This window comes from Tamandua tetradactyla, chromosome 11, assembly GCF_023851605.1.
Source record: "Tamandua tetradactyla isolate mTamTet1 chromosome 11, mTamTet1.pri, whole genome shotgun sequence".
Lineage (NCBI taxonomy): Eukaryota > Metazoa > Chordata > Mammalia > Pilosa > Myrmecophagidae > Tamandua > Tamandua tetradactyla.
Window position 1 is genome coordinate 31,459,382 of NC_135337.1, and position 21,258 is coordinate 31,480,639.

The window sequence follows — 21,258 nt, forward strand, 5'->3', positions numbered from 1 at the left end:
TAGGTTTTATAATTTTATATCTTTTTTGTTCCTCAGGTATTTCGATAATGCCTACTTACGTATTTATATGATTTCTTGTATTCTGTCATATTGTGTCCTTTCTCATTTCTTTCTGCATATATTTTTCATATATTTTCTTGTACTTACCATGGGATTGAAATTTAACATCCTAAATATATAACAGTCATACACAATTTGATACCGAGTTGACTGCAATAGCGTACACATATGCTGTTCCTATACCTTTCTGCTTTACACCTTTTTTTCTATGTAGCAAATTATAACTTTATACATTGTGTGTTTAAAACAGAATTAATACTTATTTATACATTTGCATTTTAGCACTTGTTAGAAGTGGAGTTACATAACAAAAACAATATAATGGTAATGGCATTTATAATTACCCATGTGTGGTTACCTTTACTGGAGGTCTTTTTTGCTTTTGCTGCTTTGTCAAGTTTCTTTACATTTCAGTGTGAAGTAATCCCTTTGACATTGCTTGTAATGCAAGTCTAGTGATAATGAACTACCTCAGCTTTTATTTAGCTGGTAATAAAAAATTATCTCCCTCATTTTTGAAAGAAATTCTCACTGGATGTAAAATCTTGGATGGCAATTATTTTCTCCCAACACTTTAAGTATTTCAACCCATGGCTTCTTGTCTCCATGTTTTTTTTTATTATTATTAATTAGTGGAAAAAAGGAAATTAACCCAACATTTAGAAATCATACCATTCTAAATATGCAATCAGTAATTCTTAACATCATCACATAGAATGCATGATCATCGTTTCTTAGTACATTTGCATAAGTTTAGAAGAACTAGCAACACAACAGAAAAAGATATAGAATGTTAATATAGAGAAAAAAAATAAAAGTAATAATAATATTAAAAAAAAAGACAAACAACCAGACAGACAAAAAAAAAAACTCAAAAAAACCAAACCAAACCAAACAAAACAACAACAACAAAACACAAAAACCTATACCTCAGATGCAGCTTCATTCAGTGTTTTAACATGATTACTTTACAATTAGGTATTATTGTGCTGTCCATTTTTGAGTTTTTGTATCTAGTCCTGTTGCACAGTCTGTATCCCTTCATCTCCAATTACCCATTATCTTACCCTGTTTCTAACTCCTGCTGGACTCTGTTACCAATGACATATTCCAAGTTTATTCTCGAATGTCCGTTCACATCAGTGGGACCATACAGTATTTGTCCTTTAGTTTTTGGCTGGACTCACTCAGCATAATATTCTCTAGGTTCATCCATGTTATTACATGCTTCATAAGTTTATCCTGTCTTAACGCTGCATAATATTCCATCGTATGTATATACCACAGTTTGTTTAGCCACTCGTCTGTTGATGGACATTTTGACTGTTTCCATCTCTTTGCAATTGTAAATAACGCTGCTATAAACATTGGTGTGCAAATGTCCGTTTGTGTCTTTGCCCTTAAGTCCTTTGAGTAGATACCCAGCAATGGTATTGCTGGGTCGTATGGCAATTCTATATTCAGCTTTTTGAGGAACCGCCAAACTGCCTTCCACAGTGGTTGCACCATTTGACATTCCCACCAACAGTGGATAAGTGTGCCTCTTTCTCCGCATCCTCTCCAGCACTTGTCATTTTCTGTTTTGTTGATAATGGCCATTCTGGTGGGTGTGAGATGATATCTCATTGTGGTTTTGATTTGCATTTCTCTAATGGCCAGGGACATTGAGCATCTCTTCATGTGCCTTTTGGCCATTTGTATTTCCTCTTCTGAGAGGTGTCTGTTCAAGTCTTTTTCCCATTTTGTAATTGGGTTGGCTGTCTTTTTGTCGTTGAGTTGAACAATCTCTTTATAAATTCTGGATACTAGACCTTTATCTGATATGTCATTTCCAAATATTGTCTCCCATTGTGTAGGCTGTCTTTCTACTTTCTTGATGAAGTTCTTTGATGCACAAAAGTGTTTAATTTTGAGGAGCTCCCATTTATTTATTTCCTTCTTCAGTGCTCTTGGTTTAGGTTTAAGGTCCATAAAACTGCCTCCAATTGTAAGTTTCATAAGATATCTCCCTACATTTTCCTTTAACTGTTTTATGGTCTTCGACCTAATGTTTAGATCTTTGATCCATTTTGAGTTAACTTTTGTATACAGTGTGAGATATGGGTCTTCTTTCATTCTTTTGCATATGGATATCCAGTTCTCTAGGCACCATTTATTGAAGAGACTGTTCTGTCCCAGGTGAGTTGGCTTGACTTCCTTATCAAAGATCAAATGTCCATAGATGAGAGGGTCTATATCTGAGCACTCTATTCGATTCCATTGGTCGATATATCTATCTTTATGCCAATACCATGCTGTTTTGACCACTGTGGCTTCATAATATGCCTTAAAGTCAGGCAGCGCGAGACCTCCAGCTTTGTTTTTTTTCCTCAAGATGTTTTTAGCAATTCGGGGCACCCTGCCCTTCCAGATAAATTTGCTTATTGGTTTTTCTATTTCTGAAAAATAAGTTGTTGGGATTTTGATTGGTATTGCGTTGAATCTGTAAATCAATTTAGGTAGAATTGACATCTTAACTATATTTAGTCTTCCAATCCATGAACACGGTATGCCCTTCCATCTATTTAGGTCTTCTGTGATTTCTTTTAACAGTTTTTTGTAGTTTTCTTATATAGGTTTTTTGTCTCTTTAGTTAAATCATTCCTAGGTATTTTATTCTTTTAGTTGCAATTGTAAATGGGATTCGTTTCTTGATTTCCCCTTCCGCTTGTTCATTACTAGTGTATAGAAATGCTACAGATTTTTGAATGTTGATCTTGCAACCTGCTACTTTGCTGTACTCATTTATTAGCTCTAGTAGTTTTGTTGTGGATTTTTCCAGGTGTTCGACGTATAGGATCATATCGCCTGCAAACACTGATAGTTTTACTTCTTCCTTTCCAATTTTGATGCCTTGTATTTCTTTTTCTTGTCTACTTGCTCTGGCTAGAACTTCCAACACAATGTTGAATGATAGTGGTGATAGTGAATATCCTTGTCTTGTTCCTGATCTTAGGGGGAAAGTTTTCAATTTTTCCCCATTGACGATGATATTAGCTGTGGGTTTTTCATATATTCCCTCTATCATTTTAAGGAAGTTCCCTTGTATTACTATCCTTTGAAGTGTTTTCAACAGGAAAGGATGTTGAATTGTGTCACATGCCTTCTCTGCATCAATTGAGATGATCATGTGATTTTTCTGCTTTGATTTGTTGATATGGTGTATTACATTAATTGATTTTCTTATGTTGAACCATCCTTGCATACCTGGGATGAATCCTACTTGGTCATGATGTATAATTCTTTTAATGTGTTGTTGGATACGATTTGCTAGAATTTTGTTGAGGATTTTTGCATCTATATTCATTAGAGAGATTGGTCTGTAGTTTTCTTTTTTTGTAATATCTTTGCCTGGTTTTGGTATGAGGGTGATGTTGGCTTCGTAAAATGAATTAAGTAGTTTTCCCTCCACTTCAATTTTTTTGAAGAGTTTGAGGAGAGTTGGTACTAATTCTTTCTGGAATGTTTGATAGAATTCACATGTGAAGCCGTCTGGTCCTGGACTTTTCTTTTTAGGAAGCTTTTGAATGACTAATTCAATTTCTTTACTTGTGATTGGTTTGTTGAGGTCATCTATTTCTTCTTGAGTCAAAGTTGGTTGTTCATGTCTTTCCAGGAACCTGACCATTTCATCTAAATTGTTGTATTTATTAGCGTAAAGTTGTTCATAGTATCCTGTTATTACCTCCTTTATTTCTGTGAGGTTAGTAGTTATGTCTCCTCTTCCATTTCTGATCTTATTTATTTGCATTCTCTCTCTTCTTCTTTTTGTCAATCTTGCTAAGGGCCCATCAATCTTATTGATTTTCTCATAGAGCCAACTTCTGGTCCTATTGATTTTCTCTATTGTTTTCAATTTCATTTATTTCTGCTCTAATCTTTGTTATTTCTTTCCTTTTGCTTGCTTTGGGATTAGTTTACTGTTCTTTCTCCAGTTCTTCCAAGTGGACAGTTAATTCCTGCATTTTTGCCTTTTCTTCTTTTCTGATATAGGCATTTAGGGCAATAAATTTCCGTCTTAGCACTGCCTTTGCTGTGTCCCATAAGTTTTGATATGTTGTGTTTTCATTTTCATTCGACTCGAGGTATTTACTAATTTCTCTTGCAATTTCTTCTTTGACCCACTCGTTGTTTAAGAGTGTGTTGTTGAGCCTCCACGTATTTGTGAATTTTCTGGCACTCGGCCTATTATTGATTTCCAACTTCATTCCTTTATGATCCGAGAAAGTGTTGTGTATGATTTCAATCTTTTTAAATTTGTTAAAACTTACTTTGTGACCCAGCATACGGTCTATCTTTGAGAATGATCCATGAGCACTTGAGAAAAAGGTGTATCCTGCTGTTGTGGGATGTAATGTCCTATAAATATCTGCTAAGTCTAGCTCATTTATAGTAATATTCAGATTCTCTATTTCTTTATTGATCCTCTGTCTAGATGTTCTGTCCATTGATGAGAGTGGTGAATTGAAGTTTCCAACTATTATGGTATATGTGTCTATTTCCCTTTTCAGTGTTTGCAGTGTATTCCTCACGTATTTTGGGGCATTCTGGTTCGGTGCATAAATATTTATGATTGTTATGTCTTCTTGTTTAATTGTTCCTTTTATTAGTATATAGTGTCCTTCTTTGTCTCTTTTAACTGTTTTACATTTGAAGTCTAATTTGTTGGATATTAGTATAGCCACTCCTGCTCTTTTCTGGTTGTTATTTGCATGAAATATCTTTTCCCAACCTTTCACTTTCAACCTATGTTTATCTTTGGGTCTAAGATGTGTTTCCTGTAGACAGCATATGGAAGGATCCTGTTTTTTAATCCATTCTGCCAGTCTATGTCTTTTGATTGGGGAATTCAGTCCATTAACATTTAGTGTTATTACTGTTTGGATAATATTTTCCTCTACCATTTTGCCTTTTGTATTATATATATCATATCTGACTTTTCTTCTCCCTGCACTCTTCTCCATACCTCTCTCTTCTGTCTTTTTGTATCTGACTCTAGTGCTCCCTTTATTATTTCTTGCAGAGCTGGTCTCTTGGTCACAAATCTCTCAGTGACTTTTTGTCTGAGAAAGTTTTAATTTCTCCCTCATTTTTGAAGGACAATTTTGCTGGGTATAGGAGTCTTGGTTGGCAGTTTTTCTCTTTTAGTAATTTAAATATATCATCCCACTGTCTTCTAGCTTCCATGGTTTCTGCTGAGAAATCTACACATAGTCTTATTGGGTTTCCCTTGTATGTGATGGATTGTTTTTCTCTTACTGCTTTCAAGATCCTCTCTTTCTCTTTGACCTCTTACATTCTAACTAGTAAGTATCTTGGAGAACACCTATTTGGGTCTAATCTCTTTGGGGTGCGCTGCACTTCTTGGATCTGTACTTTTAGGTCTTTCATAAGAGTTGGGAAATTTTCAGTGATGATTTCTTCCATTAATTTTTCTCTTCCTTTTCCCTTCTCTTCTCCTTCTGGGACACCTACAACACGTATATTTGTGCGGTTCATATTGTCCTTGAGTTCCCTGATACCCTGTTCAAATTTTTCCATTCTTTTCCCGATAGTTTCTGTTTGTTTTTGGAATTCAGATGTTCCATCCTCTAAATCACTAATTCTATCTTCTGTCTCTTTAAATCTGTCATTGTAGGTATCCATTGTTTTTTTCCATCTTTTCTACTTTAGTCTTCACTTCCATAAGTTCTGTGATTTGTTTTTTCAGTTTTTCTATTTCTTCCTTTTGTTCAGCCCATGTCTTCTTTTTTTTTTTCTTTATGTTTTTTTTATTAATTAAAAAAATTAACTAACACAACAATAGAAATCAATCCATTCTACATATGCAATCAGTAATTCTTAATATCATCACATAGGTGTATGGTCATCATTTCTCAGTACATATGCATCGATTTAGAGAAAGAAATAGCACTACAACAGAAAAAGAAATAAAGTGATAACACAGAGAGAAAACACAAATAAAAATAAAAAGTACAAAAATATATAAGAGAAAAACAAAACAAAACAAACAAACAAAAAAAACTATAGTTCAGATGCAGCTTCATTCAGCGTTCCAAGATAATTAGATTACAATTAGGCAGTATTGTGCTGACCATTTTTTTTTTTTTTAGACGTCATACCATTCTACATATGCAATCAGTAATTCTTAACATCATCACATAGATGCATGATCATCGTTTCTTAGTACATTTGCATCGGTTTAGAAGAACTAGCATTATAACAGAAAAAGGTATAGAATGTTAATATAGAGAAAAAATAAAAGTAATAATAATAAGAACAAAACAAACAAAACAAAACAAAACAAAAACCTATAGCTCAGATGCAGCTTCGTTCAGTATTTTAACATGATTACTTTACAATTAGGTATTATTGTACTGTCCATTTTTGAGGTTTTGTATCTAGTCCTATTGCACCGTCTGTATTCCATCAGCTCCGATTAACCATTATCTTACCCTGTTTCTAACTCCTGCTGAACTCTGTTACCAATGACATATTCCAAGTTTATTCTCGAGTGTCGATTCACATCATTGGGACCATACAGTATTTGTCTTTTAGCTTTGGCTAGACTCACTCAGCATAATGTTTTCTAGGTCCATCCATGTTATTACATGCTTCATAAGTTTATCCTGTCTTAACGCTGCATAATATTCCATCGTACGTATATACCACAGTTTGTTTAGCCACTCGTCTGTTGATGGACATTTTGGCTGTTTCCATCTCTTTGCAATTGTAAATAACGCTGCTATAAACATTGGTGTGCAAATATCTGTTTGAGTTTTTGCCCTTAATTCCTTTGAGTAGATTCCCAGCAATGGTATTGCTGGATCGTATGGCAATTCTATATTCAGCTTTTTGAGGAACCGCCAAACTGCTTTCCACAGTGGTTGCACCATTTGACATTCCCACCAACAGTGGATAAGTGTGCCTCTTTCTCCGCATCCTCTCCAGCACTTGTCATTTTCTGTTTTGTTGATAATGGCCATTCTGGTGGGTGTGAGATAATATCTCATTGTGGTTTTGATTTGCATTTCTCTAATGACCAGGGACATTGAGCATCTCTTCATGTGTCTTTTGGCCATTTGTATTTCCTCCTCTGAGAGGTGTCTATTCAAGTCTTTTTCCCATTTTGTAATTGGGTTGGCTATCTTTTTGTTGTTGAGTTGAACAATCTCATTATAAATTCTGGATACTAGACCTTTATCTGATATGTCGTTTCCAAATATTGATTCCCATTGTGTAGGCTGTCTTTCTACTTTCTTGATGAAGTTCTTTGATGCACAAAAGTGTTTAATTTTGAGGAGTTCCCATTTATTTATTTCCTTCTTCAGTGCTCTTGCTTTAGGTGTAAGGTCCATAAAACCGCCTCCAATTGTAAGATTCATAAGATATCTCCCTACATTTTCCTCTAACTGTTCTATGGTCTTAGACCTAATGTTTAGATCTTTGATCCATTTTGAGTTAACTTTTGTATAGGGTGTGAGATATGGGTCTTCTTTCATTCTTTTGCATATGGATATCCAGTTCTCTAGGCACCATTTATTGAAGAGACTGTTCTGTCCCAGGTGAGTTGGGATGACTCCCTTATCAAAGATCAAATGACCATAGATGAGGGGGTCTATATCTGAGCACTCTATTCGATTCCATTGGTCGATATATCTATCTTTATGCCAATACCATGCTGTTTTGACCACTGTGGCTTCATAATATGCCTTAAAGTCTGGCAGCGCAAGACCTCCAGCTTCGTTTTTTTTCCTCAAGATGTTTTTAGCAATTCGGGGCACCCTGCCTTTCCAGATAAATTTGCTTATTGGTTTTTCTAATTCTGAAAAATAAGTTGTTGGGATTTTGATTGGTATTGCATTGAATCTGTAAATCAATTTAGGTAGGATTGACATCTTAACTATATTTAGTCTTCCAATCCATGAACACGGTATGCCCTTCCATCTGTTTAGGTCTTCTGTGATTTCTTTTAGCAGTTTTTTGTAGTTTTCTTTGTATAGGTCTTTTGTCTCTTTAGTTAAATTTATTCCTAGGTATTTTATTCTTTTAGTTGCAATTGTAAATGGGATTCGTTTCTTGATTTCCCCCTCCGCTTCTTCATTGCTAGTGTATAGAAATGCTACAGATTTTTGAATGTTGATCTTGTAACCTGCTACTTTGCTGTACTCATTTATTAGTTCTAGTAGTTTTGTTGTGGATTTTTCCGGGTTTTCGACGTATAGTATCATATCGTCTGCAAACAGTGATAGTTTTACTTCTTCCTTTCCAATTTTGATGCCTTGTATTTCTTTTTCTTGTCTAATTGCTCTGGCTAGAACCTCCAACACAAGGTTGAATAATAGTGGTGATAGTGGACATCCTTGTCTTGTTCCTGATCTTAGGGGGAACGTTTTCAATTTTTCCCCATTGACGATGATATTAGCTGTGGGTTTTTCATATATTCCCTCTATCATTTTAAGGAAGTTCCCTTGTATTCCTATCCTTTGAAGTGTTTTCAACAGGAAAGGATGTTGAATCTTGTCAAATGCCTTCTCTGCATCAATTGAGATGATCATGTGATTTTTCTGCTTTAATTTGTTGATATGGTGTATTACATTAATTGATTTTCTTATGTTGAACCATCCTTGCATACCTGGGATGAATCCTACTTGTTCATGATGAATAATTCTTTTAATGTGTTGTTGGATACGATTTGCTTGAATTTTATTGAGGATTTTTGCATCAATATTCATTAGAGAGATCGGCCTGTAGTTTTCTTTTTTTGTAATATCTTTGCCTGGTTTTGGTATGAGGGTAATGTTGGCTTCATAGAATGAGTTAGGTAGTTTTCCCTCCACTTCGATTTTTTTGAAGAGTTTGAGGAGAGTTGGTACTAATTCTTTCTGGAATGTTTGATAGAATTCACATGTGAAGCCGTCTGGTCCTGGACTTTTCTTTTTAGGAAGCTTTTGAATGACTGCTTCGATTCCTTTACTTGTGATTGGTTTGTTGAGATCATCTATCTCTTCTTGAGTCAAAGTTGGTTGTTCATGTCTTTCCAGGAACCCGTCCATTTCCTCTAAATTGTTGTATTTATTAGCGTAAAGTTGTTCATAGTATCGTGTTATTACCTCCTTTATTTCTGTGAGGTCAGTAGTTATGTCTCCTCTTCCATTTCTGATCTTATTTATTTGCATCCTCTCTCTTCTTCTTTTTGTCAATCTTGCTAAGGGCCCATCAATCTTATTGATTTTCTCATAGAACCAACTTCTGGCCTTATTGATTTTCTCTATTGTTTTCATGTTTTCAATTTCATTTATTTGTACTCTAATCTTTGTTATTTCTTTCCTTTTGCTTGCTTTGGGGTTAGCTTGCTGTTCTTTCTCCAGTTCTTCCAAATGGATAGTTAATTCCTGAATTTTTGCCTTTTCTTCTTTTCTGTTATAGGCATTTAGAGCAATAAATTTCCGTCTTAGCACTGCCTTTGCTGTGTCCCATAAGTTTTGATATGTTGTGTTTTCATTTTCATTCGCCTCGAGGTATTTGCTAATTTCTCTAGCAATTTCTTCTTTGATCCACTCGTTGTTTAGGAGTGTGTTGTTGAGCCTCCACGTATTTGTGAATTTTCTGGCACTCTGCCTATTATTGATTTCCAACATCATTCCTTTATGGTCTGAGAAAGTGTTGTGTAAGATTTCAATCTTTTTAAATTTGTTAAGACTTGCTTTGTGACACAGCATATGGTCTATTTTTGAGAATGATCCATGAGCACTTGAGAAAAAGGTGTATCCTGCTGTTGTGGGATGTAATGTCCTATAAATGTCTATTAAGTCTAGTTCATTTATAGTAATATTCAGATTCTCTATTTCTTTGTTGATCTTCTGTCTAGATGTTCTGTCCCTTGATGAGAGTGGTGAGTTGAAGTCTCCAACTATTATAGTATATGAGTCTATTTCCCTTTTCAGTGTTTGCAGTTTATTTCTCACGTATTTTGGGGCATTCTGGTTCGGTGCGTAAATATTTATGATTGTTATGTCTTCATGTTTAATTGTTCCTTTTATTAGTATATAGTGTCCTTCTTTGTCTCTTTTAACTGTTTTACATTTGAAGTCTAATTTGTTGGATATTAGTATAGCCACTCCTGCTCTTTTCTGGTTGTTATTTGCATGAAATATCTTTTCCCAACCTTTCACTTTCAACCTATGTTTATCTTTGGGTCTAAGATGTGTTTCCTGTAGACAGCATATAGAAGGATCCTGTTTTTTAATCCATTCTGCCAATCTATGTCTTTTGATTGGGGAATTCAGTCCATTGACATTTAGTGTTATTACTGTTTGGATAATATTTTCCTCTAACGTTTTGCCTTTTGTATTATATATATCATATCTGATTTTCCTTCTTTCTACACTCTTTTCCATATCTCTCTCTTCTGTCTTTTTGTATCTGACTCTAATGCTCCCTTTAGTATTTCTTGCAGAGCTGGTCTCTTGGTCACGAATTCTTTCAGTGACTTTTTGTCTGAGAATGTTTTAATTTCTCCCTCATTTTTGAAGGATAATTTTGCTGGATATAGGAGTCTTGGTTGGCAGTTTTTCTCTTTTAGTCACTTAAATATATCATCCCACTGTCTTCTAGCTTCCATGGTTTCTGCTGAGAAATCTACACATAGTCTTATTGGGTTTCCCTTGTATGTGATGGATTGTTTTTCTCTTACTGCTTTCAAGATCCTCTCTTTCTCATTGACCTCTGACATTCTAACTAGTAAGTGTCTTGGAGAACGCCTATTTGGGTCTAATCTCTTTGGGGTGCGCTGCACTTCTTGGATCTTTAATTTTAGGTCTTTCATAAGAGTCGGGAAATTTTCAGTGAAAATTTCTTCCATTCGTTTTTCTCCTCCTTTTCCCTTCTCTTCTCCTTCTGGGACACCCACAATACGTATATTTGTGCGGTTCATATTGTCCTTGAGTTCCCTGATACCCTGTTCAAATTTCTCCATTCTTTTCCCTATAGTTTCTGTTTGTTTTTGGAATTCAGATGTTCCATCCTCCAAATCAGTAATTCTATCTTCTGTCTCTTTAAATCTATCATTGTAACTATCCATATTTTTTTCTATGTTTGCTACTTTATCCTTCACTTCCATAAGTTCTGCTATTTGTTTTTTCAGGTTTTCTATTTCTTCTTTATGTTCAGCCCATGTCCTCTTCATGTCCTCCCTCAATTTATCGATTTCATTTTTGAAGAGGTTTTCCATTTCTGTTCGTATATTCAGGATTAGTTGTCTCAGCTCTTGTGTCTCATTTGAGCTCTTGGTTTGTTCCTTTGACTGGGCCATATTCTCAGTCTTTTGAGCGTGGACAGTTATCTTCTGCTGCTGGCCTCTGGGCATTTATTCAGATTTCTCTTGGTGTTGGACCCAGCAAGGTTGTAAGATTTTTCTGTGAAATCTCTGGGATCTGTTTTTCTTATCTTGCCCAGTACGTGGCGCACGTGGCACACGTTTGTCTCAAGTGTTTGGAATGGGTCTCCCCCAGTCACCGATCTCCGTGGCCTGGGGCCTTCGGATCCAAATCTCTCCGTTGGTTCAGGGGCCGCGCGTGGTGGGAGCGTCAACTGCCGCGGCTTGAGGGGACCCTGTGGCTGGTTGCGGTCCGCAGCGGGCCTGGGGGATTCCCCACCGGACCAGGAAGCCTCCCGTGGGGGGGGCCTTCCGCGGCTTGGATAGCCCTCCTATCTGAGACTCGTATCCGCGGACTCGAAGCAGAGACTCGAAGCCGCCTGCAAAAGAGGGGTGCCACCTGCCTCGGTTTTGGAAACTTGCTTCTCTAATACTCTCAGCCGGCCCGGAATGGGGGGAGGGAGTAGTTCGGACCACTGCAGCTGCCGCTGATCAGGAGATCGCACGCCGCTCGGGGGTCTCACTGCAGCCGAGTCTCGCAGTCAGTCTAGCCAGCCCAGACTTTGGATAGCCCTCTGATCCGGGACTCGTAGCCGCGGACTTAAAGCCTAGACTCGAAGCCGCCCGCAAAAGAAGGGCGCCGCCTTCCTCGGCTTGGGGAACTTACTTCTCCGATACTCTCAGCCGGCCCAGGAAGGAGGGAGGGATTAGCTCGGACCGCCGCAGCTGCGGCCGCTCGGGGGTCTCGCCGCAGCCAAGACTCGGAATCAGACTTGCCAGCCCAGACTTTGGATAGCCCTCTGATCCGAGACTTGTAGTCGCGGACTCGAAGCCGCCCGCAAAAGTGTGGCGCCGGCCGCCTTGGCTGGGAAGCTTGTCTCTCCGAGTCTCTCAGCCAGCCCCGGAAGGAGGGAGGGATTAGCTCGGACCGCCGCAGCTGCGGCCGCTCGGGGGTCTCGCCGCAGCCAAGTCTCGGAATCAGACTTGCCAGCCCAGACTTTGGATAGCCCTCTGATCCGAGACTTGTAGTCGCGGACTCGAAGCCGCCCGCAAAAGTGTGGCGCCGGCCGCCTTGGCTGGGAAGCTTGTCTCTCCGAGTCTCTCAGCCAGCCCTGGAAGGAGGGAGGGGTTAGCTCGGACCGCCGCAGCTGCGGCCGCTCGGGGGTCTCGCCACAGCCAAGACTCGGAATCAGACTTGCCAGCCCAGACTTTGGATAGCCCTCTGATCCGAGACTTGTAGTCGCGGACTCGAAGCCGCCCGCAAAAGTGTGGCGCCGGCCGCCTTGGCTGGGAAACTTGTCTCTCCGAGTCTCTCAGCCAGCCCCGGAAGGGGGGAGGGATTAGCTCGGACCGCCGCAGCTGCGGCTGCTCGGGAAATCGCCCGCCGCTCGGGGATCTCACTCACCGCAGCTGTGTTTCGCAGTCAGACTAGCCAGCCCAGACTTGGTTACGCTGTGTGTCCATTCCCTGCTGTAGCCCCGGGAGTTGTTTTGTACTGTTTCTGTTCACCTATTAGTTGATTTGGAGTCGGAGGAACTAAGACGCATGTACCTTACTAAGACGCCATCTTGGATCCCCCCCATGTCTTCTTTATGTCCTCCCTCAATTTATCGATTTCGTTTTTGAAGAGGTTTTCCATCTGTTCATATATTCAGCATTAGTTGTCTCAGCTCCTGTATCTCATTTGAACTATTGGTTTGTTCCTTTGACTGGGCCATATTTTCAATTTTCTGAGCGTGATCCGTTATCTTCTGCTGGCGTCTGGGCATTTAGTCAGATTTCCATGGGTGTTGGATCGAACAGGTTGAAAGATTTTTCTGTGAAATCTTTGTGTTCTGTTTTTCTTATCCTGCCCAGTAGGCGGCACTCGTGGCACACGTTTGTCTGCAGGTCCCACCAGTAAAAGGTGCTGTGGGTCCTTTAACTTTGGAAAACTCTCGCCGTGGGGGAGGTTCGCCAGCCGAAGCGGCTTGGAAGAGTGCCAGCCGGCCCGGGGGTCCGAACGCGGGGAGTGTCGCCGGCCACCGCAGCCCAGGAGAGCGCCCGTCCGAATTTCCTAGTCGGCCCGGGGCGCCAAGCGTGGCGGGAGGGCGCCAGCCTCCGCGGCCCGGGAGAGTGCACCGTTCCCAGCCGGACCAGGGAGTCACGTGTTTGGAAGGAACCACCCCGGTCACCGTTCTCCGCGGCGTGGCGATTTCCGATCCAATTCTCTCAGTTGGTCCCGGGGGCCGCCCGTGATGGGGGTGCCAGCCGCCGTGACTTGAGGGGACTGCCTGCCCAATTCTGCCAGCTGGCCCGGGAAGGAGAAAGGGAGGGGTTCCGGCCACTTGCCGCCCTGCCCGGCGAAGCCCGCGCCCCTCGGTGATCTCACCGGAGCGGGTTCTCTCAGCCAGTCAGCCGTTCCAGGATGGGGTATGCTGTCTTTTTGATCTCTGTTGTTCCTCCGGGAGCTATTCTGTATCGTTTCTACTCCCCTAGTAGCTGTTCTGGAGGAGGAACTAAGATCCGGGTGTCTTAATAAGCTGCCATCTTCTCCGGAAGTCCCTCTCCATGGTTTTTGATACAAAATTCACACTAATCCAGTTGGTACTCCTCAGTACATAACACACTGCTTTTCTCTTTCAGCTTCCAGAACACTCTCCTTGTCTTTTGCATTCAGTAGTTTGTTCAGCAAATATATCCATATTTCTCTTCAAGTTTAGTAATCTCTATGTTTCTTGTATATGCATGTTCCAGTCTTTTGCTTAGTTTGGGAAGATTTTCATCGTTATTTCTTTCGATATTCCTTCTGTCCCTTTCTCTCTTTCTTCTCTTTCTGGGACTCCCATAATTTGTGTATTAGTTTGCTTGATGATGTCCCATAGGTCTCTTAGGCTATTTTCACTTTTTATAATTCTTTTTTCTTTCTGCTCCTCAACCTGACTTCTTTCAGTTGTCTTTTTTTGAACTCATTGGTCCTTCCTTCTGCCAGCTCCAGTCTGGCTCTTGAAATCCTCCTGGGAAATTTTCATTTTGATTATTGTGGTCTTCACCTATATTTGTTCTGTTTGATTCCACTTGAACATTTTTTTGTCTTTACTAAGATTTTCATATTGCTCATTCATTGCTTTTTTGATATCTTTTAGTTCTTTTTCTGTATTTTCATTTATTTTTTTGAGCCTATTGAAGGTCTCATATATATATATATATTGTTTTTTTGGTATGTTGTATGGCAGGGTCACATTTCATTATTTTTCCATGTGAGTCACATGTTATTGCAGCACCATTTGTTGAATTTTTGTTTGTTTGTTTGGCTTGTTTGTTTTGTTTGGGGGAAATGCATGGACTGGGAATCAAACCCAGGTCTCCTGCGTGGTAGGCGAAATTCTACCACTGAACTACTCTTGCACCCCCCTGAAGACCAATTTTTTAATAATCTTTTTCCAGTATGTCCACAATTTGATTGTCTTTGATGATATTTTTTGGATTTTTATGCTTTTCCCTTGGATGGGCCATCAGTTTCTGTTTCTTTTCTTGTCTTGTTATCTTTTGGTGCACACTGTGTATTTTAATATGTTAAAATGTTTTCTATGTGATTTATTCCCAGAGATGTCTGTTTCTTTAGTTTATATCCCACTGGTGATATGATAGAAATTTTCTCAAATGTCCATCTTAAAACTTCAAATGCAAGTGCAGGGTACTCCCTGTCTTTCTGGGTCTGTGTTTTTTCTTGGGCTAGTACTTGCTAGTGGCTTTAGGCGTTCCCTTGTGTAATGGAGTTTGAAAGCCCCTCTACTTCCCAGGAAATAGACCTTCTCCCTTTACCAAGTGTACCAAGTGCTGTCTTAGAGCAGGAAAGCCTTTATCTCAGACCACCAACCTCATTTGTTTTTTTATATTGCCTTCATTATCTCAGGCTGATTTTGCCTGAATGGCAAATTTGGAGGTGGGGTGAGGAGCAGTGCTGGTGAGGAGTTTGCCAAGTCAGTCTCTTTCCAGCATTAAAATATTCAGTGACCCACAAAGGATTTGTTAAACATTGTCTATTTGTGTCTGGGTTATTTCACTCAACATGTCTTCAAGGTTCACCCATGTCATATAGCATGCATTAGAACTTCATTCCTTTTTATCATTCCTTTTTATGATTGAATAATATTCCATTGCATGTATATACCACATTTGTATGTATATATCACATTTTGTTTATCCATTTTTCTGTTGATGAACACTTGGATTGCTTCCACCTTTTGGCAATTTGAATCATGCCACTATGAACATCAGTGTGCAAATACCTGTTGAGTCCCTGCTTTCAATTTTTTGGGTATATACTTGGAAGTAGGATTACCAGGTACTATGTTAATTCTATACTTAGCTTCCTAAGGAACCACCCAACTGTCTTCCACAGTGGCTATATAATTTTACATTCCCACCAGGAGTATTCAAGTATTCGTATTTCCCTACATTTTCTCCAACGCTTGCAATTTTCCCGTTTTTTTAATTGTAGCTATTTTGGGGAGTATGAGATGGTCTCATTATAGTCTTGTTTTGCATTTTCCTGATGGCTAATGATGTTGAGCTTCCTTACAAGTGTTTATTGGGCACTTGCATATCTTTGGAGCATTGTCTATTCTAGTCTTTTTCCCATTTTTTATTTGGTTGTATTTTTTTTCTATTGAGTTTTATTTTTCTCTATATGTTCTAGATACTAAACCCTTAACAGATATGTGGCTTCCAAATTTCTTTTCCCATTTTTTAGGTTGTCTTTTTAGTCCTTTGATGTACAAAAGTTTTTAATTTTCAAGTCCCATTTATGTATTTTTTCTTTTCTTGCTTATTATGCCTAATGTGTAAAGTCTGAGTCTGTTGCTTAATACAAGGACTTAAATGTGTTCCCCCCTATGTATTCTTTTTTTTTTACATGGGCAGGCACCAGGAATTGAACCCCAGTCTCCAGCATGACAGGTGAGAACTCTGCCTGCTAAGGCACAGTGGCTTGCCCCCACTATGTATTATAAGAGTTTTATAGTTTTCATTCTCATATTTAGGTTTTTGATCCATCTTGAGTTCATTTTTATATATGGTATGGAGTATTTTCCACCATCATTCTTTTGCATATGGCTGTCCATTTCTCCTATCATCATTTATTGAAGAGAGTATTTTTTCCCCATTGAGTAGATTTGAATTCCTTGTGAAAGATCGATATATATATATACCCTCACTTGTGTGGATATATTGTGTATATTACATATATTATATATATATATATATATATATATATAATAAAGGGAATTTATTAATTATGAGTTTGCAGTTCTAATGCCATAAGAATGTCCAAACTAAGTCCTCCAGAGAAAGATACCTTGATTCAAGGAAGGCTAATGCTGTCACTTGGGAAGGCACATGGCTGGTGTCTCCTGGTTCTTGTTCCTGTTTCCATTGATTCCAGCTTCTGATGCCAGTGGTTTCCTCTCTAAGTATCTGTGGACCTTCACTTAGCTCCTCCAGCACACAATGCTGGATTCTCTTCCATATGAATTTGCAAAGGATTCTGTATGAATCTGCAAAGGAGTCTGTTAAAATTTTGGTTGGGATTACATTGAATCTGTATATCCTTTGAATTGAATTGACATCTTAACAATATTTAGTATTCCAATTCATGAGTATGGATTGTCCTTCCATTTATTTAGGTCTTTAATTTATTTCAGTAATGTTTTGTAGTTATTCATGGTCAAGTTAGTTCCTTGGTTAAGTTTCTTCCTACATATTTATTTATTTTTTATTTGTCTTGGGACATCTGTGACATTTGTCTGTAATGTCTTGTGACTTTGTAATGTTTGTGTAATCTTTCTTTTCTAATATAGGTGCTTTGTGCTGTATATTACTCCTCAAATCTTGCTTTAACAGCATCCCCTTACATTTACTGAAACTTGTTTTATGGTCCTTGATATGGCCTATCTTAATAACTATTCTATGTGCACTTGAAGAGAATGTGTATTCTGATATTGTGAATTTGTAGTATGATAGTCTATGAATGTTGGTTCAAGTTGGTTGAGAGTGTTGTTCGAGTCTATTATTTTCTTGATGATTTTCTGTTTATTTGCTCTATCAGTTATTGAGAAGGGCATTGAAATCTCTAATTGTGGATTTTCCCATTTCTCTTTAAATTCTATCAGTATTTGCTTTATATAATTTGCATTCTGCTATTAGTTGTCTAAGTATTTATGATTATTACATCCTCTTGTAAAATGATCTTTGTTATTAATGGTAATATTTGCTTGGATATCTTTGTCTCATTAATATAATCATAGCACCTTTCTTTTGAATAGTGTTAAAATTTCATATATTTTTCCATCCTTTTACTTTTATTTTTTGTTTATCTTAAAGTTTTTATATTAGGAATATAGTTCATATATTTAGGTTTTTCTTTCTTATACAGTCTGAATAATTGCCTTTTAACACTTACTTGTTTTTCTTTTGGATTACAAAAATAAAATTCTGAGTCTCCTGGATTCTGTCCTTTTTTGCCTGTTGTCCAAAGTCTTAAAAACCGTTGTTTTCATGTAGTTTAGCCTTTATTTTTTAGTAGTTTTAGGTGGGAGGGCAAATTTACCTTCTGTTACTCCATCCTGTCTGGAATGAAATTATTTTTTATAATGTCATTTTCCTTTGGCATGGGGAAGAAGTGTGACTAAAATTAGGAAGATTGTTTTATATCATTTGACAATTAGATTTAGAAATTAATGCCATATGTAAATATATTTATTCTCAGTTATTACTCAGCTTAAAAAAATGTGCTTTCATGTAATTGTTGACATTTTGCCTTTAAAAAGACCTGTGTTCAGACTTGTTTCCTTCCTGTTTTTGAGATGGAGACAGAATGAGGCATGAAAGAAATTCCATGTTAACAGAATTTCAGGACTAGGGATTTTGTCTGGTTCAAATGAGCCACAATTGAAGAGGGCCTAATATCAGCCCAATGCAGGCCTGATGATTGAAATTAACCCCTTCTAATTCTTTCCTTGAAAGTGCTTTTAAAGGATTTTATTTGCTCTCAGCATTCAAGGGGTAAGGTAGAAAGCTGTGCCCTATATAAAGATAACTTTTTGTGGGTTTAATATGTATATGTGTGGTTCGGTTTAATTTTAACTTTTTCTTTGCCCCCTTGTTTTTTTTTACTATATTTGAAAGATTTTGAACAAAATCTTTTGTTAGATGTTTTTGGGGAAGGTAGTCCCCTTAACATGATACATAGACTGGCAAACTTTCTTGAATAAGATGAAGTTGGAAGAGGATCTTGAAAGAGCAAGAGGGTGTTAGGTTGGGTGAAGGCTATATTATAAACAAATAGTTCCTCACTGCAGGGAAAAGAAAGGATAGCCACCATTAATTAGAAGAAAAGAAGGTATGTAGAGGAGGTAAACTGAGGCAAGACAGGAAAGTAAAACATTTCTAGATAACGTTAAGGCATATAAAAAGGATTTAACTTGGTTGATATGTGGTTGTAAAAGTTTGTACAAAAGATAACTTTTGGTGCTGAGTTTATAAGTGACCAATATTGAATTTTCTTTTTTTTTTTTTTTGCGGTTATGACCAATAATTACTGTGCAACTAAAATATACAAAGCACTGTATTAAAAATTATTTTGGATGAGGTGTGTATGGGTATAAATTAACTTGTTTCAAGTAATTCATACATCACTCTAGGATACTAGATGTGTTTAACCACTAAAATATGTTAATATTACATGAATAAAAACTAGAGCTGTTGAAAAATATTCATAAAAGATTTTGACAAAAATTTGAAGAACAAAAGGAACAGAAGGTCAAATCATCTTTGTTCTTAAGTGGAAGTATGCAAAAATTTGAACTTTTAAGTCCTGAGTTTTTTTTTAAACCATTAAAACCTAGAACTCTTGAGAAAATTATGTGTAGAGAATGGATGATGGTAGTGACTATAGTTCTGGTGGAAAAACACTTCTCTCTGACTTTAATAAAAAAATTAAAAAATAAAAATTACAAATAGTAAAATCCAGCCATTTATTTTATCCCTATTTACTTTGCCACTACACCAATATTAAGTCCAGGGGACAATTTTAAGAGTAATAATTTGAATTTTCCCTGCCATTTCTATGGTTTTATGTATTTCAGTTACACATCTAAAGTAAAGATCATGAGATACAACTGCCACTTGTAGCATAATGGCATAGATGCTTTTATTTCGAATATATTTTTCCTTTCTCCATATGTGAAATTGGCTCTGGTTATGTTATTTAACTTTCTTTTATTCAGAGTATATAAAACTGATAGAATTTTAGAAAATTAAAATTTAAGAAATATGTGTCAGATTCTATAAAGAAACTATTTTTCTTCCCTATAGTTATATTGCAGCTATCATTTTTTAAAAATAAACAACCCTCAGAAGATGTGAAGAAATGGTTCAAGGCAATATCAAAGATCTGTTTGCTGAAAGTTAATAATTGTTAGTCTTAAAGTTGAAATGAGACAGCATTTTTTTCTTCTGTGTTAAATGGGCTATTCTTTGAATTTCGAAAATACATTGGCTTTGACAGAGATGAATTTAAGGAGGTAAGTAAGGTTCCAGTGTAATGATAGTCCATTTTAATGAAGGAGAGGAATGTTGGCAGTTTAAATTTTGCACTGGCTATTACTTGTGTGACTTGAAAGTTTGGCATTGCAACCTGTTTGTTTCCTTTTACATTCTATTACTTGGAATCAGATTTTGCTTTTTAGCAGGTTTTTTGGGTTGAGCTGTAAGAAAGAGGAAACGAAAAGAGCTATTTTAAGCCAGAATACATCTTTTAAAATATAAGTTGGAATGTTGGGGACCTTAATTTTTTATCTTTGCATGTTACGAACATCTACATGTGAAGTGTCTAATAAGTTAGCGACTAGCAATATGTGACAATTAAGGACTTGAAATGTGGATGTTCTGAATTGAGGTGTGCTATAAGAGGAAAATAAATATCCATCGTATTTTGGAGTCTTGGTTAAAAAAACCCTCATAGTTTAAAATATTGATTCTATGCTGAATTGATAATACTTTGACTATATTTAATAAATTTATTTGTTAAAATAAATTATTAAAATTAATTTCACCTGTTTCTTTTTACTTTTAATGCTGCTACTAGAACACTTAAAAAATTATATATATATGTAGCACTGTTTATATTTTACCACCAAAGCAATACCTTAGTTTTCCTGAGAATATTCTCATTAACATAGCCATGAATATGAAAGAAATAAAAGGCTTCCAAGCAAAATAGTATTTTGCTTTTATAGATATTTAATAGATATTTTGAACAGATATACTGTTTCAATGTCCTCTGAAGTTAACCCACTTCTCTAACATATCCATGAGTTCACTTGACGTTCCTTCTTATCCTGTAAGTTGCTATTCAGTTATCTCTGAGACTTTTTTGACTCCCCAAAAGTCTTCTGTACTTTTATCTATACTTCTTTATTTATACTTCCATTTTATCTCTAACTTATGTGTAGCTTAGGAAATATTATTTTAACTGCATATCTCTCTATTGAGAGTTGTAATGTGTAGCTTAATTATTGGGCATTTATGATTTGGCACTCAATGAATAATTGAAGCGAAGAAGTTAGATTCAAGTTCATTGTTTTAGTAAAAGGTTCTCTATTCCATTTAGAATTCTTAGGGTTTAGAATTCATGTAGAAAATTGTTTATAAGATATATTGTGTGCTTCTTAAAATAATATCTATGAAAAAAGTTTGTAAGTGAAACCTTGTCATTAAATCTTCTTTTATTCAAATAAAAA

General features: G+C 37.1%; 1 protein-coding gene across 8 annotated transcripts in view; it reads left to right on the forward strand.

Annotated features, from left to right (window-relative positions):
- Nucleotides 1-21,258, forward strand: part of EVI5 (ecotropic viral integration site 5) — a 307,393-nt gene that overhangs the window by 68,312 nt on the left and 217,823 nt on the right. Inside the window, exon 2 of one of the 8 annotated variants that reach the window (XM_077120266.1) lies at nucleotides 19,832-20,040. The exons of the other annotated variants lie outside the window; for them this stretch is intronic. Coding sequence (XP_076976381.1) covers nucleotides 19,982-20,040 — 59 coding nt within the window. The 5' untranslated portion in view covers nucleotides 19,832-19,981. The remainder of the gene's footprint in view (nucleotides 1-19,831; nucleotides 20,041-21,258) is intronic. 8 annotated transcript variants of the gene reach the window in all.